Here is a 14,367-nt window from a genome sequence, read left to right as displayed (position 1 = left end):
TCTCGTTCTGCTGAAGTCCTAGTTAAAGTTTCTCCGTTCAAGAAGTACGTCCTGCATGGATTTCCGCTTCCGAGGTGCATGACCTTACATTTCTTAGCATTGAAGCCTAGCTGCCAGGTTGAGGACCAACTTTCCAATGTAAGCAGGTCCTGCACCATATAATTCTGTAAACTGCATTCACTTACTATATTACATAGTTTGGCGTCATCGGCGAATAGTGTTATTTTACCTTGAAGCCCTTGAGTCAGATCCCCTATGAATATGTTGAAAAGGAGTGGACCCAGGACCGAGCCCTGCGGCACTCCACTGGTCACCTCCGATGTTTTAGAGAGGGTACCATTAACCACCACCCTCTGAAGTCTGCCACTCAGCCAATCATTGACCCATGCAGTTAGTGTCTCTCCTAACCCCATCGATTCCATCTTGCTTAGCAGCCTGTGGTGTGGGACACTGTCAAAAGCTTTCCTGAAGTCCAGGTACACGACGTCCAAAGACTCTCCCAAGTCCAACTTTCTTGTTACCCAGTCAAAGAAGCTGATGAGATTGGATTGGCAGGACCTACCCTTGGTGAATCCATGCTGACTGGGATCCCAAAGATTCCCTTCATTCAAGATCGTGTCCAATTTGCTTTTAATTAGTGTTTCCATGAGTTTGCACACTATTAATGTGAGACTCACCGGTCTATAATTCGCAGCCTCTGCCCTGCAACCCTTTTTATGCAGAGGAACGACATTAGCTAATTTCCAGTCCAGGGGAACTTTCCCCTTACTTAGGGAGAGATTGAATAGCTCAGCCAACGGTTTCGCCAGGACATCGCTCAATTCTCTGAGCATTCTTGGGTGCAAATTGTCTGGTCCCATGGCTTTGTTCACCTTGAGTCTTGCCAGTTCACTGTAAACTTCACCTGGTGTGAACTCAAAATTCTGAAACGGGTCTTCTGTGCTTTGTGTTGCCTTCAACTGGGGACCGTGTCCCGGTGCCTCACAGGTGAAGACTGAGCAGAAGTATTAATTCAGTAGTTCGGCTTTATCGGAATCTGCTTCCACGTAACTTCCGTCCGGTCTTCTAAGGCGTACTATCCCGCCTGTGTTCCTTTTTCTGTCACTAATATACCTGAAGAAGGATTTGTCCCCCTTTTTAATGTTTTTTGCCAGAATTTCTTCCACTCAAAGTTTTGCCTCCCTAACTGCCATTTTGACTGCTGTAGACCTGGTCCTATATTCTACTTTTGCCTCTCCGTGCGCTTGTAGGAGAGAAACGCTTTTTTCTTCTCCTTAATGAGGTGCGAGATCTCCGCGGTGAACCATTGGGGTTTATTGTTTCTTTGTCGTTTATTTACTGATTTTATGAAGCGGCTAGTTGCTTCATGTATGGTTGATTTCAGTGTTAACCACTTAGCTTCTACATAATCGGTCTCCGCTTGGTCCTGCAGCGTCTGATGGACGAAATCTCCCATGCGTGCGAAGTCTGTGCCCCGGAAATTGAGTACCTTTGTTTTCGTGTTTGATCTAGGGAAGCCTTTCCTAAGGTTGAACTATACTATACTGTGGTCGCTGGAGGCTAGCGTATCTCCTACTGAGACCTCTGAAACGCTTTCCCCGTTGGTGAGTACCAGGTCGAGGATCGCCTGGGCCCTAGTGGGCTCCGTTACCATTTGTTTGAGACGTGCTCCCTTTATGGAGGTTAAGAGCCTCCTGCTACCGCTTACTTCTAGGCTTACTTCAGTCTCCTTTTGATCTGCCCTTGCTTCTCTGGCTGTTCTACCACCTGGCCAGACTCCTAACCTTTCCCTTTTCCAATTATTCAAGAGCTCCTCATTCAAACCCCACTCTAACTGGCCACACAAGTATCTATGCCTCCTGTCAGATACCTGGTAGCCCCTCAGTCATAGTAACATCGCTTCTTTGCAGCACCTTCTGCTGCCTTGGTAGGCTAACTGTACCTTGTCCTAGATCTGCACAAAGAATGAAGCACCATGGTTCTGTCACACTCAGCAAAGGAATTTCTTCAGAGCTATTCAAAATCTAATACAATAAAAATTAATAGAAGACTTCTACTCTTTAATAACCTCCTCTACCGAGTATAAATTGGGAATATTATTCAAATTATCTACAATTGCTTTCAAACACCCATAGAAATAATGGAAGGGAATATTATATACTATTTTCTTTCAAAATTATTGCAAAGAAATTATTTCTATTGCAGTACTGGAGGAAAAATAATTTATGTCCTGACTAAATAGATTAGATTCCCAAGAGGAAGTGATAACCATTCCAAATACATTTCACAGAAATCATGTACTAGGAGTTACTGGTGGTCACTATAATAGAATACAATAGCTGTGTCCACTTGATTGCTGAAGATTAACATCAAACAACAAACCTTTATGAGGTGCTCCAAGAGTAAAAAGGCCAGTGTCAAGTGCGTGGATGTAGGCACCCTTGTCCATTTCTACTGCCACCGATCCTGTGATATCTCCAAAATTTTTAACTACCCACCAGTTTCCTGAAAAATGAAATGGAAAGAGTGGCATTGTTACAACTCTCTATTTTATAGTTTATTTTATTTGCTGCACTTTTCTGAACTTGAAAGGGACCTTATACAACCTTTGTTTACTTGAAGTCTTCAGTTACTTACAGTTACTTCATCAAAAGAATGTACCAGGTTCTTACTACTATTACTCTGAGCCACTTTTGAAACAGTAAAAATATTCCTCTTCCGTGTGAATGCTTATCATCAAAATAAGCCGGATGAAAACTAGGAATCCAGCAAATAAAATGTAGATATCAGAGTTGAGATGTCCAGGTCAGGACATGCTCAATTCCAGTGGTATTTTAGAAAGGCTTTGCCTACCCAGACCCCCTCCTTTACTAATGCGTAGTGCGGGTTTTTAATGATGGCAGTGGCGGTAACTGCTCCGATGATCATAGGAATTCTATGAGCATCGGAACAATTACTGCCACTAAAACCTTAGTAAAGGAGGGAGAGAGTCTTTTCTAAAAAAATAAAAAACAAACCAAAACCCAAAAAAATCCCCAAAACTCTAGTAAAGCATATGTATTGCCGACATATATATATATTTATAAAATAGCTGCTCTTGCAGGATATGTTGAAAAAATAACGGCATGAACATGACAGCTTCAATGTGGAGAAGTCAGCACTTACATATAGGCGATTTCACAAGTTCCACATTTTAAGTGGTCCACGTCCATGTGTATCTGCCCAATTTAACAAACTTACACATGCCCAATGTCGTTCATTACATAGGAACCCTTTTACAAAACTTATGTGCTCTAACAAAATTAGTGTGTGCTAATGCTAAGAAGCTCATTTATGCCTTTCAGTAAAAGGGCTTCCTAGTGAGGCTACAATTAGAGAATGACATGGGGACAAACTTTGTCCCCATCCCCGTGAACTCGGTCCCATCCCTACAAGCCTAAAATAGTTATGATTTTATACTGAAATTATTTTATTAACTTAAGAAATAATATTCTGTACAACTGTCATTTTATAATCACAAATAATATAGTACAAAGATCAATAAAACCCCCGTCTCCACTCTCCCTCACAAATATCCCCTCCAACAAGCCAAATTACTACAGAATATTAAACAGAAAAATCAAACTAACATGGCAGGAACATAGTTAGGGGAGTGTAACTAGGGCAATTGCTCCCTGGCCAGAGAGAGCCCTAAGCCAGTTGGAAGCTAAAGAAGCACAGCTTGGGCTTTGTGGTTCCAGTTATGTCTAACACCAGCTCGGACAGGATACATATTTCAAATGTGACATATTCTAATCACAAAATAAAAAAATAGAATTATTTTTTTTTACCTTTTGTTTTCTGGTCATTTTATTCTTCAAACCACATTGGTCTCAGGCTTGGTTTCTGTTTCCTTCTTCTATTCTTAACTCACTCACCAGGGTCTTCTGACTATATGACATTTCTTCTTTCCCCCTGCTCACCATCCATCTTCCATCTCTATGTATGTTTTCCCCCATGTTCAGCGTCTCCCTTCTCTGTCTCCCATACTTCCCTTTCTAGTATTTCCTTAATGAATAAATGCCTAACCCCACCCCGATTCTTTAACCAATGCCCAGCGCCGGTTAAAGAACTTTCCATTGTAAAAGTAGAATGGCCAGCTGAACTGATTGCAGCATGGGAATCCCCAATCAACTTAGTCGGCAGGAATCCCCAAAGTTGCAGCTTTGGAGAGTCCTGCTGGCTCAGCTGATCAGGGGCGGAGGGGGGAGGAAATACCCCTGTCATGATCAGCTGAGCTGGCTGCGGCAGAGGACCCCCCCCCAACACCCACCTTTGAAATCAGCAGGAGGGATGCCCTTCCCTCCTGCCTAATACTGCCAGACACCCCCCTTCGGCAATTGGCGGGAAGGATGCTCACTCCCTACTGCCGTCACTCCCCCCAACACCTCCCGAATCCAGAAACGCCCCACCCCGGCACTCCTAAACCCACCACAACACCCCCTCTGTCCAGTTTTGTGCCTTTTAAAATAAGGCCAGCTGGAGGGATGTCTACTCCCTCCAGACAGCAGGCCCGCCTCTTCAAAAGGGTGAGCCTTCCCTTTCCCAGTGTATCCTGTTATCTTGGCCAATCAGGGCCTTAAGCCATGCCCAGTGCATCCCAGGATGCACTAGGGAGGGGCCTAAGGCCCAGATGCCTAAGAACCCTCTAATGGGGGGTGTTGGGATGGGGTATCAGCGGTTCGAGGGGGGGCAGTGGCAGGAAGGAGTGAGCATCCGTCCTACCAATTGCCATTAGGGGTGGTTGTCGTGCAGTGTTAGGCGGGAGGAAGTGGGCAGTTAGGGAGACGCCTAGGGCTGCTTAAACTTGCCCAAGACCACTTCTGTGTGAAACCACGCCCAGCCTTGGGCAAGCTTAGGTGTCCCTACCCATCTCCCTAGAACCAAGACAAATGCCTACAGTGTAGGCGTCCTGCCTTGGGGAATTTTTTTTTCTAAAAATGTGTGTCCCAATTGGCTGCCAGATAGCGGTGGGATGCCTACCGCAGCCTACAATCGGGACATCCATTTGTAGAATCAGTCCCTCTATGCACGCCTCACTCTAACTTAGACATCTTAATATTTCTAGGAGCAGCACTACATTGGTTTGTTTAATTTTTAATGTTCAAGGAAGAGCTTGGTGTCCTAATGTTACTGAATAAAACTGTGGTTATACCTTAACCATGTCTATGTTTTGCCATGTCTTTTTTCTTATTTTTGTACAGATTTCTTGGTGAGGAATTTGGGGCTCTGTTAGGCCATACTGCAGATTTTTTTGTTTGTTTTTGTTTACACATTTAGGGTTAGATGTGTTCAGGTTTGTTGAGGGGTCTCTTATTTTTTTTTAGGGGAGGTTGTTTTATTTTTATCACCTGACAAATCTGATCTATGGAGCTGAAAAGGACTCTGCCTGTCAATCAGGTGCCTTTTCTTTGCCAACAAGTGAGGATTTAAAGATTTGATATAAAAAAAAAAAAGGAGATCACTTTAGTATAACATCATAATCCAAGACAAAAAAAGCTGTGTGTGCCTCTGATCAAGCTTTGTATTTTACTATTTTCCTTTGTGTTAAAGCAGTAGAAAGAACATTTGAAATAGGTCTCCTGTTATCTGAAATGGTGTATTAAGAGTCTAAATCTCACCCTGAATTCACTGAAAATAAACATATTTTGGCCACTGTTTAAGAAACATATCCATACATTTGTAAATACTGATTTCAGAAAGCCATTATTTACATGCACAGATTTCAATGGGATGGGGCTTAGTGGGACTCAAATCTACATGTGTATTCTCCATTTCACAAAAGGAAGTGTATGGAGAAAACATTTCTACATTTGGGCTTTTCACCAGCTCAAAGGCATCCAAAGTTTCAAAAAGTGTTCACTTTGGCCAAAGATTTAAACAAAAGGATTATGTGAGTCATTCTTAATCCTATGAAGTTTGTCAACTTACAAAGTGACACCCACTTAATATTGTGGCTAGAAAATGACACTGGGACGGGTTTCCACGGTTAGTCATCGTGAATGGGAAAAATTGCTGCCAGTTTATATCGGAAACGGGAGCAAGGCTTTCTACCACCCTGCAGGAGCAGTAAAAAGCCTTATTCCCGTGGCAAAAAAAAAAAAAAAAAAGCACCAAGGTCAGACTCAGGTACAGTGATAGTGTGGCAACAATCCCCTATCCAAGGGTCAGCTTCTCCTCCCCGCTCCCCTCGCGCCTATGTTACCCGAAGGAGCCAGCTGCGCCATGATGAAAAATCTTCAGAGGTCCTTTCCAAGGTCTTCCTTCTGCAGACGAGCTCCTCCTTGATGTTTGGTTTTACGAAACTGGAAGTTACATCAAAAAGGGTCTCGTCTGTAGAAGGAAAGCCTCAGAACAGGTCTCTGAAGATTTTTCATCATAGTGAGGCTGGCTCCTTCGGGTAACGCAGGCACAAGGGGAGCTAGTGAGGAGATGCTGAACCCATGGGAGGGGGGCTAGAAGGAAGGGAGAAAGGTAGAGAGAAGGGAAAAAGAGATGCTGAACCAAGGGGATGAAATTAAGACAGTATTATTTGATAAATTTATTTCTTAATTTGATGTTTTTATTCTTAATATAATAATTTTACCGCTTTTACTTAAATTTTTACTGTCTTTTTAGTTAATATGCTGTATTCTCATTTTAATATTGTACTTCGCTGATTGTCCAGTTTTTTTTCTCTCTTATGTAAACCGCCTAGAATTCTTTTGATTGTGGTGGTATACAAAAATAAAGTTATGTTATGTAAGGGGGTGAAATATTTAACATAGTAGAGGGGTAAGAGGGAGGGAGGAAAGAGAGGGTGAGAGACACATTGGTATAAGGGTGTAAGGGGGAGAAGTTGGACACAGGGAGATAAAAGAAAAGAGGGGAGATGGTGGGCATGGTTGGGAGCATAGGAATAGGGACACAAAGGGGAACGTCGCACGAGGAATAGTATATGGACACAGTCAGTGGGGCAATGCCAGACATAGGAAGGTATAGGAACACAGAGGGACGATGGCTAGACATGAAGGAAGAACAGGAATGCAGAAGAGAGATTTTGGACTTAGTGGAGTTGCATAGGGACAGAGGATTGACACTGGACATGGAAGGGATAGGGTTTCAAGGGGTGTCAGCGGTAGAAGGGAGTGGGCATCCCTCCTGCTGATTTGAAAGGTGGGTGTTGGGGGGGGGTCCTCTGTTGCAGCCGGTTCAGCTGATCGTGGCAGGGGTATTCCTCTCCTTCCCCGATCAGCTAAGCCAGCAGGACTCTCTGAAGCTGCAACTTCACGGATTCCTGCCAACTAAGCTGATTGGGGATTCCCATCCCACGATCAGTTCAGCCAGCCACTCTACTTTTACAATGGAACGTTCTCTAACCAGTGCTAAGCACCGGTTAGAGAATCGGGGTTGGGGTAGGATTAGGCATCTATTCGTTAAGGCAGATGTGATTCTCAGTCGCTTCTTAGGTGGCCGCTGAGACTGGCATCCTATACAGAATCAGGTCCAGATTGTTCAGAATATACTACAAAAACAATGGTAAAATAGTCGATTTACTATAACATTCATCTTTCTTGTTCAACTTGCAAAAAAGGATGTAGCCATTTACAGTTTTCTATTCCATTCTGTCTTGTTTTAAAATTAGAAACAAAATCTTAAAAAAAAAAGAGCCTGAAGTAAAAATACCCCCACTCTAGTTTTTGAATTCCTAATTGAACACTAGGGATTCTATCATAAAGTGGCAGCTATTGTCCCACTATTTAATTTCTGTTCACAAGTTGACAGATGAAGAACTGAACATGTAACAAAGAATCCCTCTGTTTCCTAAGACACATCAGTAGGATTCAATTTTTAGGATTGCATTTGCAGCAGGACTCTGAGCTATAATGCAGCGATTTCCATAGCTTTCCCAACAGATGATTAATACCAAGGATATTGCTGTCACACTCAGCAGCCATGGGAGCAGGTCATAGCTCTGTCACACTGGCACAGGCTGCAACCAGCTACTTGAAATGGTCTCAAAAGGCGATGTTTTCTTATCAAAAAGGCTTAGGGCTTTTTTCTCGATAGTACCTCTATTAGTTTACTATGGTGCTATAAATCATTGATCTTGTTCATTTGCAAATGATTCTGGACTTACCCACAATATCAAGTTTATCTTCGTCCGACATCTCTCTTTTTCTCTTTTCCTTATGCTTTTTCTTACTGTATGGAAAACAAACAGGAGAAACTGCCTTCACACCAGTGAACAGCAAGAAACAACAACGAAGGTAACCAATTGGTGCTCAATAAAAGAGATTGCGCACCAATTGGTCACCTTTGCTGTTGTTTCTTGCTTTTCTTACTCTATGGCAGATATAATAAATGACACAAAGTAAAATAGGGGAAACAAAACCACAAACTCAAAAGCACAAAAACAAGAGTGGAATTGTCCCGATCAGAATGGTGAGCACCAAAAAAGTGTCCTTCAACTCATCTGGTAAATGCAAATGCCTTTATTCATACAAAGTCTCATATATGTATCCAATGACTCAACGACCCGACATGCACATGTTTCCACCAAACCGGCCTGCCTCAGGAGTCTTATGAGTCTTCAACGGGTGTATTAGAAAACTGTATAGTGTATAGAGATGTGCACCCTCTAAACGCGGCTACTAAACTTTTCAAATGCAGGTCCGCTGCCTCAAAACTCTGTTGTGCCAATCAGAGGGAGTATATGAAAATTTATTTAGTTATAAATCCTGCCAATGACACTAAAACTATTAATCCAGGACTACTAATGTTCAAAATTCTCCAATAGTGATAATTATTAAATAATAACCTTCATAAAAAATTGTGCATATATATTAAAGTGAAAAAGAAGTGCTCAGAACCTTAAAACTCTCACGTAAATTAAAAGCGAGAGGATATGAGGAACCATTACCACACTCCTAGTGTTCCAAACTGCCACCTTCACTGCAGTGAGAACCAATTCACTTATCTTGTAATTGGTGGGTGTGATGATCAGTCCTCATATATCATGAACATATACTCTCACAAAAATGATCTTTTCAATTTCCTCAAATTCAAATGCCATTGTCACGGCTCCCCTCAGCTCAGATCTGGGTTTCGCCAACTGGCTTCCTCAGGAGAAGGAATGCTATTCTTCATCCATTTACAGCAAAACTCTTGAGGACAGGAAAACTCCATTGATACCTTCACCAAATCGCTTTTAATTTACATGAGAGTTTTAAGGTTCTGAGCATTTCTTTTTCACTTTAATATATATGCACAATTTTTTATGAAGCTAATTATTTATTAATTATCACAATTGGAGAATTTTGAACATTAGCAGTCCTGAATTAACAGTTTCAGTGCACCAATAAGACCCTGAAACAAAACGTCAAAGTGTACAATGTAAGTCAGCCAATTCTCCATGACCAAAAAAGTTCTGCCACTCATAATCAAGAGTCAAAATGATGTTGATAACCTTTCTTGATATCAGAGGGATTGTTCATTATGAATTTGTACCAACTGGACAAACAGTTAAAGTTTACTATTTGGAAGTGCTGAAAAGGCTGTGTGAAAACGAAAATGACCTGAACTTTTTGCCAACTCATGGCTCTTGCATCATGACAATGCACCATCTCATATGGCACTGTCTGTGAGGAAGTTTTTAGCCAGAAAACAAATAACTGTATTGGAATATTCTCCTTACTCACCTGATCTGACCCCCAGTGACTTTTTTCTTTATCCGAAGATAAAGGAAATATTGATTTGAAGGGTGAACTAGGTGCTGGCATTGATGCATAGCTTCCCAAGGGGAGTACGTCAAAGGTGACCTTAGTGATATTCAGCTATGAGGTATGTAGCACTTTTTCTAGGATGAGTTTACAAACTTTATTGTCAGACCTTGTACACTATGGGGTTCATAATAAAAAAAAAATACACGTCTAAAAAGTGGCCTAAATGGCTACTTGGACGATCAAAAAGCCTGATCGTTCAAGTACCCATAATTAAAGCTGGTTTTAAATGTATCTAAAACCAGCTCAGGCCTTTCCCCTGCCACTAAACGCACAGAGAGAAAAGAGGCATGTTTAGAGGAGGGGAAACGGCGAACAGTGGGCGGGAGGTGGGCCGACCTACACCTAGGCGTGCAGCAGGTATAACCAAAACCTTAGGCAGGTTGCCTAGTCGGCACTTATACGTTTTGACTTAGATGAAGTCAAAACAGGTCTAAGTGCCGAAAAAGGGGCCGCTGAGCTGATCGTGGCTGCTGCGATCAACTCAGCGGCCCCAGCAACCTGCCTACCCCGTACAGCAATGATTGCGTCAGGAGAGATGCCTCATCTCCCCTACCGTGATGCCATCACTTCTCTAACCGAACTGCTGCGACCCACGTCAGGAGAGATGCCCTATCTCTCCTATCTTTCCTGCCGCGATACATCACCCCCCCCCCACACAACATCGGGGCAAGAGGGAGCCCAAGTCCTCTTGCCCCGCGGCACCAACCCCCCCCCCCCCCGATTACGTTCAGGGCAAGAGGGAGCCCAAGCCCTCTTGCCCCGAGCACCCGTGGCACCCCCCGATTACGATCAGGCCAGGAGGGAGCCCAAGCCCCTCCTGGCCTCTCGCCCCCCACCCTCCTACACGATCGGGCAGGAGGGAGCCCAACTCCTCCTGCCCAAGCGGACCCCCCCACCCCCCACTACAATACGGGCAGGAGGGATCCCAGGCCCTCCTGCCCTCGACACAACCCCCCCCAACGACCGCCCCCCCCCGCCGACCCGCGACCCCCCTCTGACCCCACGACCCCCCCACCCCCAATCCCACCCCTTATACCTGTAAAATGTTGGCCGGACAGATGGGTGCCAAACCTGCCCATCCGGCAGGCCAGCCAGCTGCAGAATGGGGCCAGATTGGCCCAGGCATCTGAAACCCCGCCCACAGGTGGGGCCTAAGGCGCCTGGGCCAAACGTAATTGGGGCGGGGAGGGGGGGGTCGGTGCCGCGGGGCTTGGGTTCCCTCCTGCCCCGATGTCGGGGGGGGCGGGGGGGAGTTGGTGTGGATTTTGTAACCGGTGTTGTTTTTGACGGTTACAGAATCCAGCTTTTAGGCGAAGGACTGGCTCTTCCTTCGCCTATAAGCCCTTGTGTTGGACGTTTGGGGCTTAGGCGTTTTTTTGGTTCATTATGGGGTATAAGTGTAGACGTCGTGGTGGTCTGGGCGTTTAAACAGCTGAATGTAGAGGCAGGCCATTATAAAAAAAAACCTCCATTTGGACGTTTTTTTTTTATTATGGACATTTTCCCTGCTTCTACTTTCAACGTTTAAGGCCTTAAGCCAAAAGGAGACTTAGACGTTTTTTTTGATTAAGCCCCTCCACGTCAACAGCAGGTATAAATGCACATACCTAATGCACATAATTGCAAGTATTCTATAACCTGTGTGTAGGTCTTTCCATATCAAGTGATCCAGACTGAGCTCCTCACACGACCATCTCAGAAATTGATTAGGACCTCTAATGAAGACATTCAAAGTTTTGGGGCATGGTCTCAACTAGGTCCAAAGTTAGGGGCTATTTTATTTGGGCCACATTTTTGTATACATAGAAGATCTCGAGTGGGGATCCTCCTTGAAATTGAACTAGTTGACATAATATTACCTGTGGATAAATATTTGATACCCATACCCAGCCCATGAGCCTCCCCTTGTTCATGCCCCCTTATTTTTATGCTCTATGCAACTTGTGCACTATTATAGAACATCACTGAACATACATCTAGCATGTCTGAATGTTACATTCACATGCATACATGCTAATATTCTATAATCTTACCCTTACATTCTATATATGGCAAGCAAATTACCCATGAGTGCTAACAATCAATTGATGTTAATTGGCACTGGTTAAAGTTTGTGTGTACATGTGGCTGCATACTATAAAGTAAGGTGCCTAACTCTACTAGTGAGTAACACAAAAGGGGGTGCTGCTACACGAATTCTGAAAAGTTGCACTTGTAGATATAGAATACTGCTTTTGTGCCTAAATTGGGCACCAGCCTTTATGCCAGGTTTCACCAGGCCAATCATTTTGTGTCCATTCCTAAGCATCATTTATAGAATTTCCCCCTTAGTGCGCAAGTGTCACATTTAGGCGCTAGGCTTATAGAATTTGGGGAATAGTGTGTAGTTGTAAGGCAGCATACACAGTAATCGAGCATGGGTAGGGCTCCATGTATATGCATAATTTACAGAATACTGCAAATTATTTTATGTATGCATTTATTGGGATTTATTAACCACCAAAGGACTAGTGAAGATGAATGAGTGAGGCAAATTGGAAACTCCCACAATGAATATAAACCTCACTGGTTAAGGTTCAATTACAGAATGGCACAAGAGCCCTTAAAATATCCACATCTGTGATTATTATATTTGGGCTTATATCCTGGCCTTCTGGTTGAAAAATGTAACTAGTATGCTTGCTGCTGTTTTGATGGTCTTTTTTCAAAATATATGTATAAATAAATACATAAATAAAGACTGAAAACAGCACGTTTCATTTTTTACTTATCCGTTAATGCAGTGTCTCTAGCATGCCCCGACGCAGAGAGGATGCCGAGATAAGAGCTCCTCTATGAACCCTTGAAAAAGCCCTTATGGGCGAAACAGGTCCCGTCGAGGCATGCTAGAGACACTGCATTAAAGGAGAAGTAAAAAAATGAAACGTGGTGTTTTCAGTCTTTATTTATTTATTAACCACCCTCATGAAAAGATTGGCACCAATTTGAATTGAATCTTGTGTGGAGACTCTTTGTAACACAACTAACAGTTTAATGCTTTAGATCCAGTGGTGTAGCGAGGGTAGGAGGTGCCCAGGGTAGTGGATCTCCCCCAGTGCCTTCCTCTCTGCACCTCCGCTCCTTTCTTGCCCTCTCATGCTACACTTTGCCCTCCCTCCTCCGTACCTCTTTAAATTTTCGCCAGTGTGAGCAACTTTTCTGGCCTACTGCTTGTGTCGGTATTAGCTTTCCTTCTGACATCACTTCCTGGCCCTGCAACCCAGAAGTGATTTCATAGGGGAGCCAGGCTGGCGCAAGCAGCAGCCGGAGAAGTTACTTACACTGGCAAAGGCTTAAAGAGGTACGGGGGGAGGGTACAAGTGTGGCATTGGAGGGTAGAGAGGTGCCAATGCCTGTTTAGACCCCTATGCTTAACCTTCCTTCCAATCACAGAACCCTCACTAAGAGGTCCTTTTATTAAGGGGTGCTAATGGATTTAGAGCACACTACCGATTAGTATGTGCTAAATTGCCATGAAGACCATAGGAATATAGTGGGCTGCATGGCATTTAGTGCATGCTAATCTTTAGCATACCTTAGGAAAAGGACCCCTGAGTTAAAACTGCATGACATTCCTTGCCCAGAGGGGGTGTCCAGGTATTCCAAGACTCTGTTTCTCCCAAAGATATATTTTATGAATGTGTTCTCTATCTTTTGATAGAAGGGACATATAAAATGTTGCAGTAGATAGTTACAAATATTGAACGCTTTATTCAATCCATGCTTTACAAATAAGTCTGAAGGTAGAGAACAAGTATCTCCACCTCACAATAAAATAGCAATCCTGTCTTGTTTTCTCCGCATTTGTTACAAAGCTTAACAGCCACGGAGCATCCTGGGACTCGTAGTTCAGCATAAAACAGCAAGCGCACAAAACAAGTGAACCTCACTAAACAAGAGCAGCGCTCTCCCACATGCCTCACCTCTGACTCTTCAACCCCTTCAGCACCAGCTTGGTGGATTTAACTCGCGCGTACTCCGCCATGACTGCAGAGACAGACTCTCCTAAATCAGCTGCTGAGGCCTCCTGGGAGTTATTCTATATTGAGTGGAAAGTCTCTGGGTTAGGCGACAAACGATCAGCGCTGCCGATTGGATTTGAGAAGGGCCAATCAAACTCTTTGTGTGCACACGTCTGGGCGCGTTACCGGAAGTGAGGATGTTTTTTTTCCGGGTATGGATTCTGTGGTCAGAGCTAAGGGTTTTTTTTTTGTGAAATGACATATTAAACGTTCTTTGGATACTTTGAGAGGGTTGTTGGTTTTTTTGGTTAAACAAAAAAACGAGGCACTGCTGTCCATAGCTAAAACAATTTTTAGAGCGTATTTTATTTTTGTTAAATACCATAGAGTGGAAACGTGTTTTCAGTGTGGATACGTTGGGAATTTGGCGTGACACTGCGGTTAAGTAAGAGACAGATGTTTAGGAACAGATATTAAAGAGAACAGTATTAAAGTTATTTAAGATTGTTTGGTCCACATCTTCTTTGTCTGCCAACAGTTGTAATGTAATTTATTTCTTATAT

At 43.4% G+C, this 14,367-nt stretch overlaps 1 protein-coding gene across 1 annotated transcript in view; it reads right to left on the bottom strand.

Moving 5' to 3' along the window:
- Positions 1-13,935, bottom strand: part of FRG1 (FSHD region gene 1) — a 54,060-nt gene extending 40,125 nt beyond the window's left edge. Inside the window, exons 1-3 of the mRNA XM_033943927.1 lie at positions 13,766-13,935; positions 8,159-8,223; positions 2,383-2,505 (exon numbers count right to left, since the gene is read on the bottom strand). Coding sequence (XP_033799818.1) covers positions 2,383-2,505; positions 8,159-8,223; positions 13,766-13,827 — 250 coding nt within the window. The 5' untranslated portion in view covers positions 13,828-13,935. The remainder of the gene's footprint in view (positions 1-2,382; positions 2,506-8,158; positions 8,224-13,765) is intronic.
- Positions 13,936-14,367: the final 432 nt, after the last annotated feature.

The sequence above is a fragment of the Geotrypetes seraphini genome, chromosome 1 (genome assembly GCF_902459505.1).
Source record: "Geotrypetes seraphini chromosome 1, aGeoSer1.1, whole genome shotgun sequence".
Lineage (NCBI taxonomy): Eukaryota > Metazoa > Chordata > Amphibia > Gymnophiona > Dermophiidae > Geotrypetes > Geotrypetes seraphini.
The sequence above is the reverse complement of the archived record's forward strand: the minus strand, read 5'-3'. Positions and strand labels throughout refer to the sequence as shown.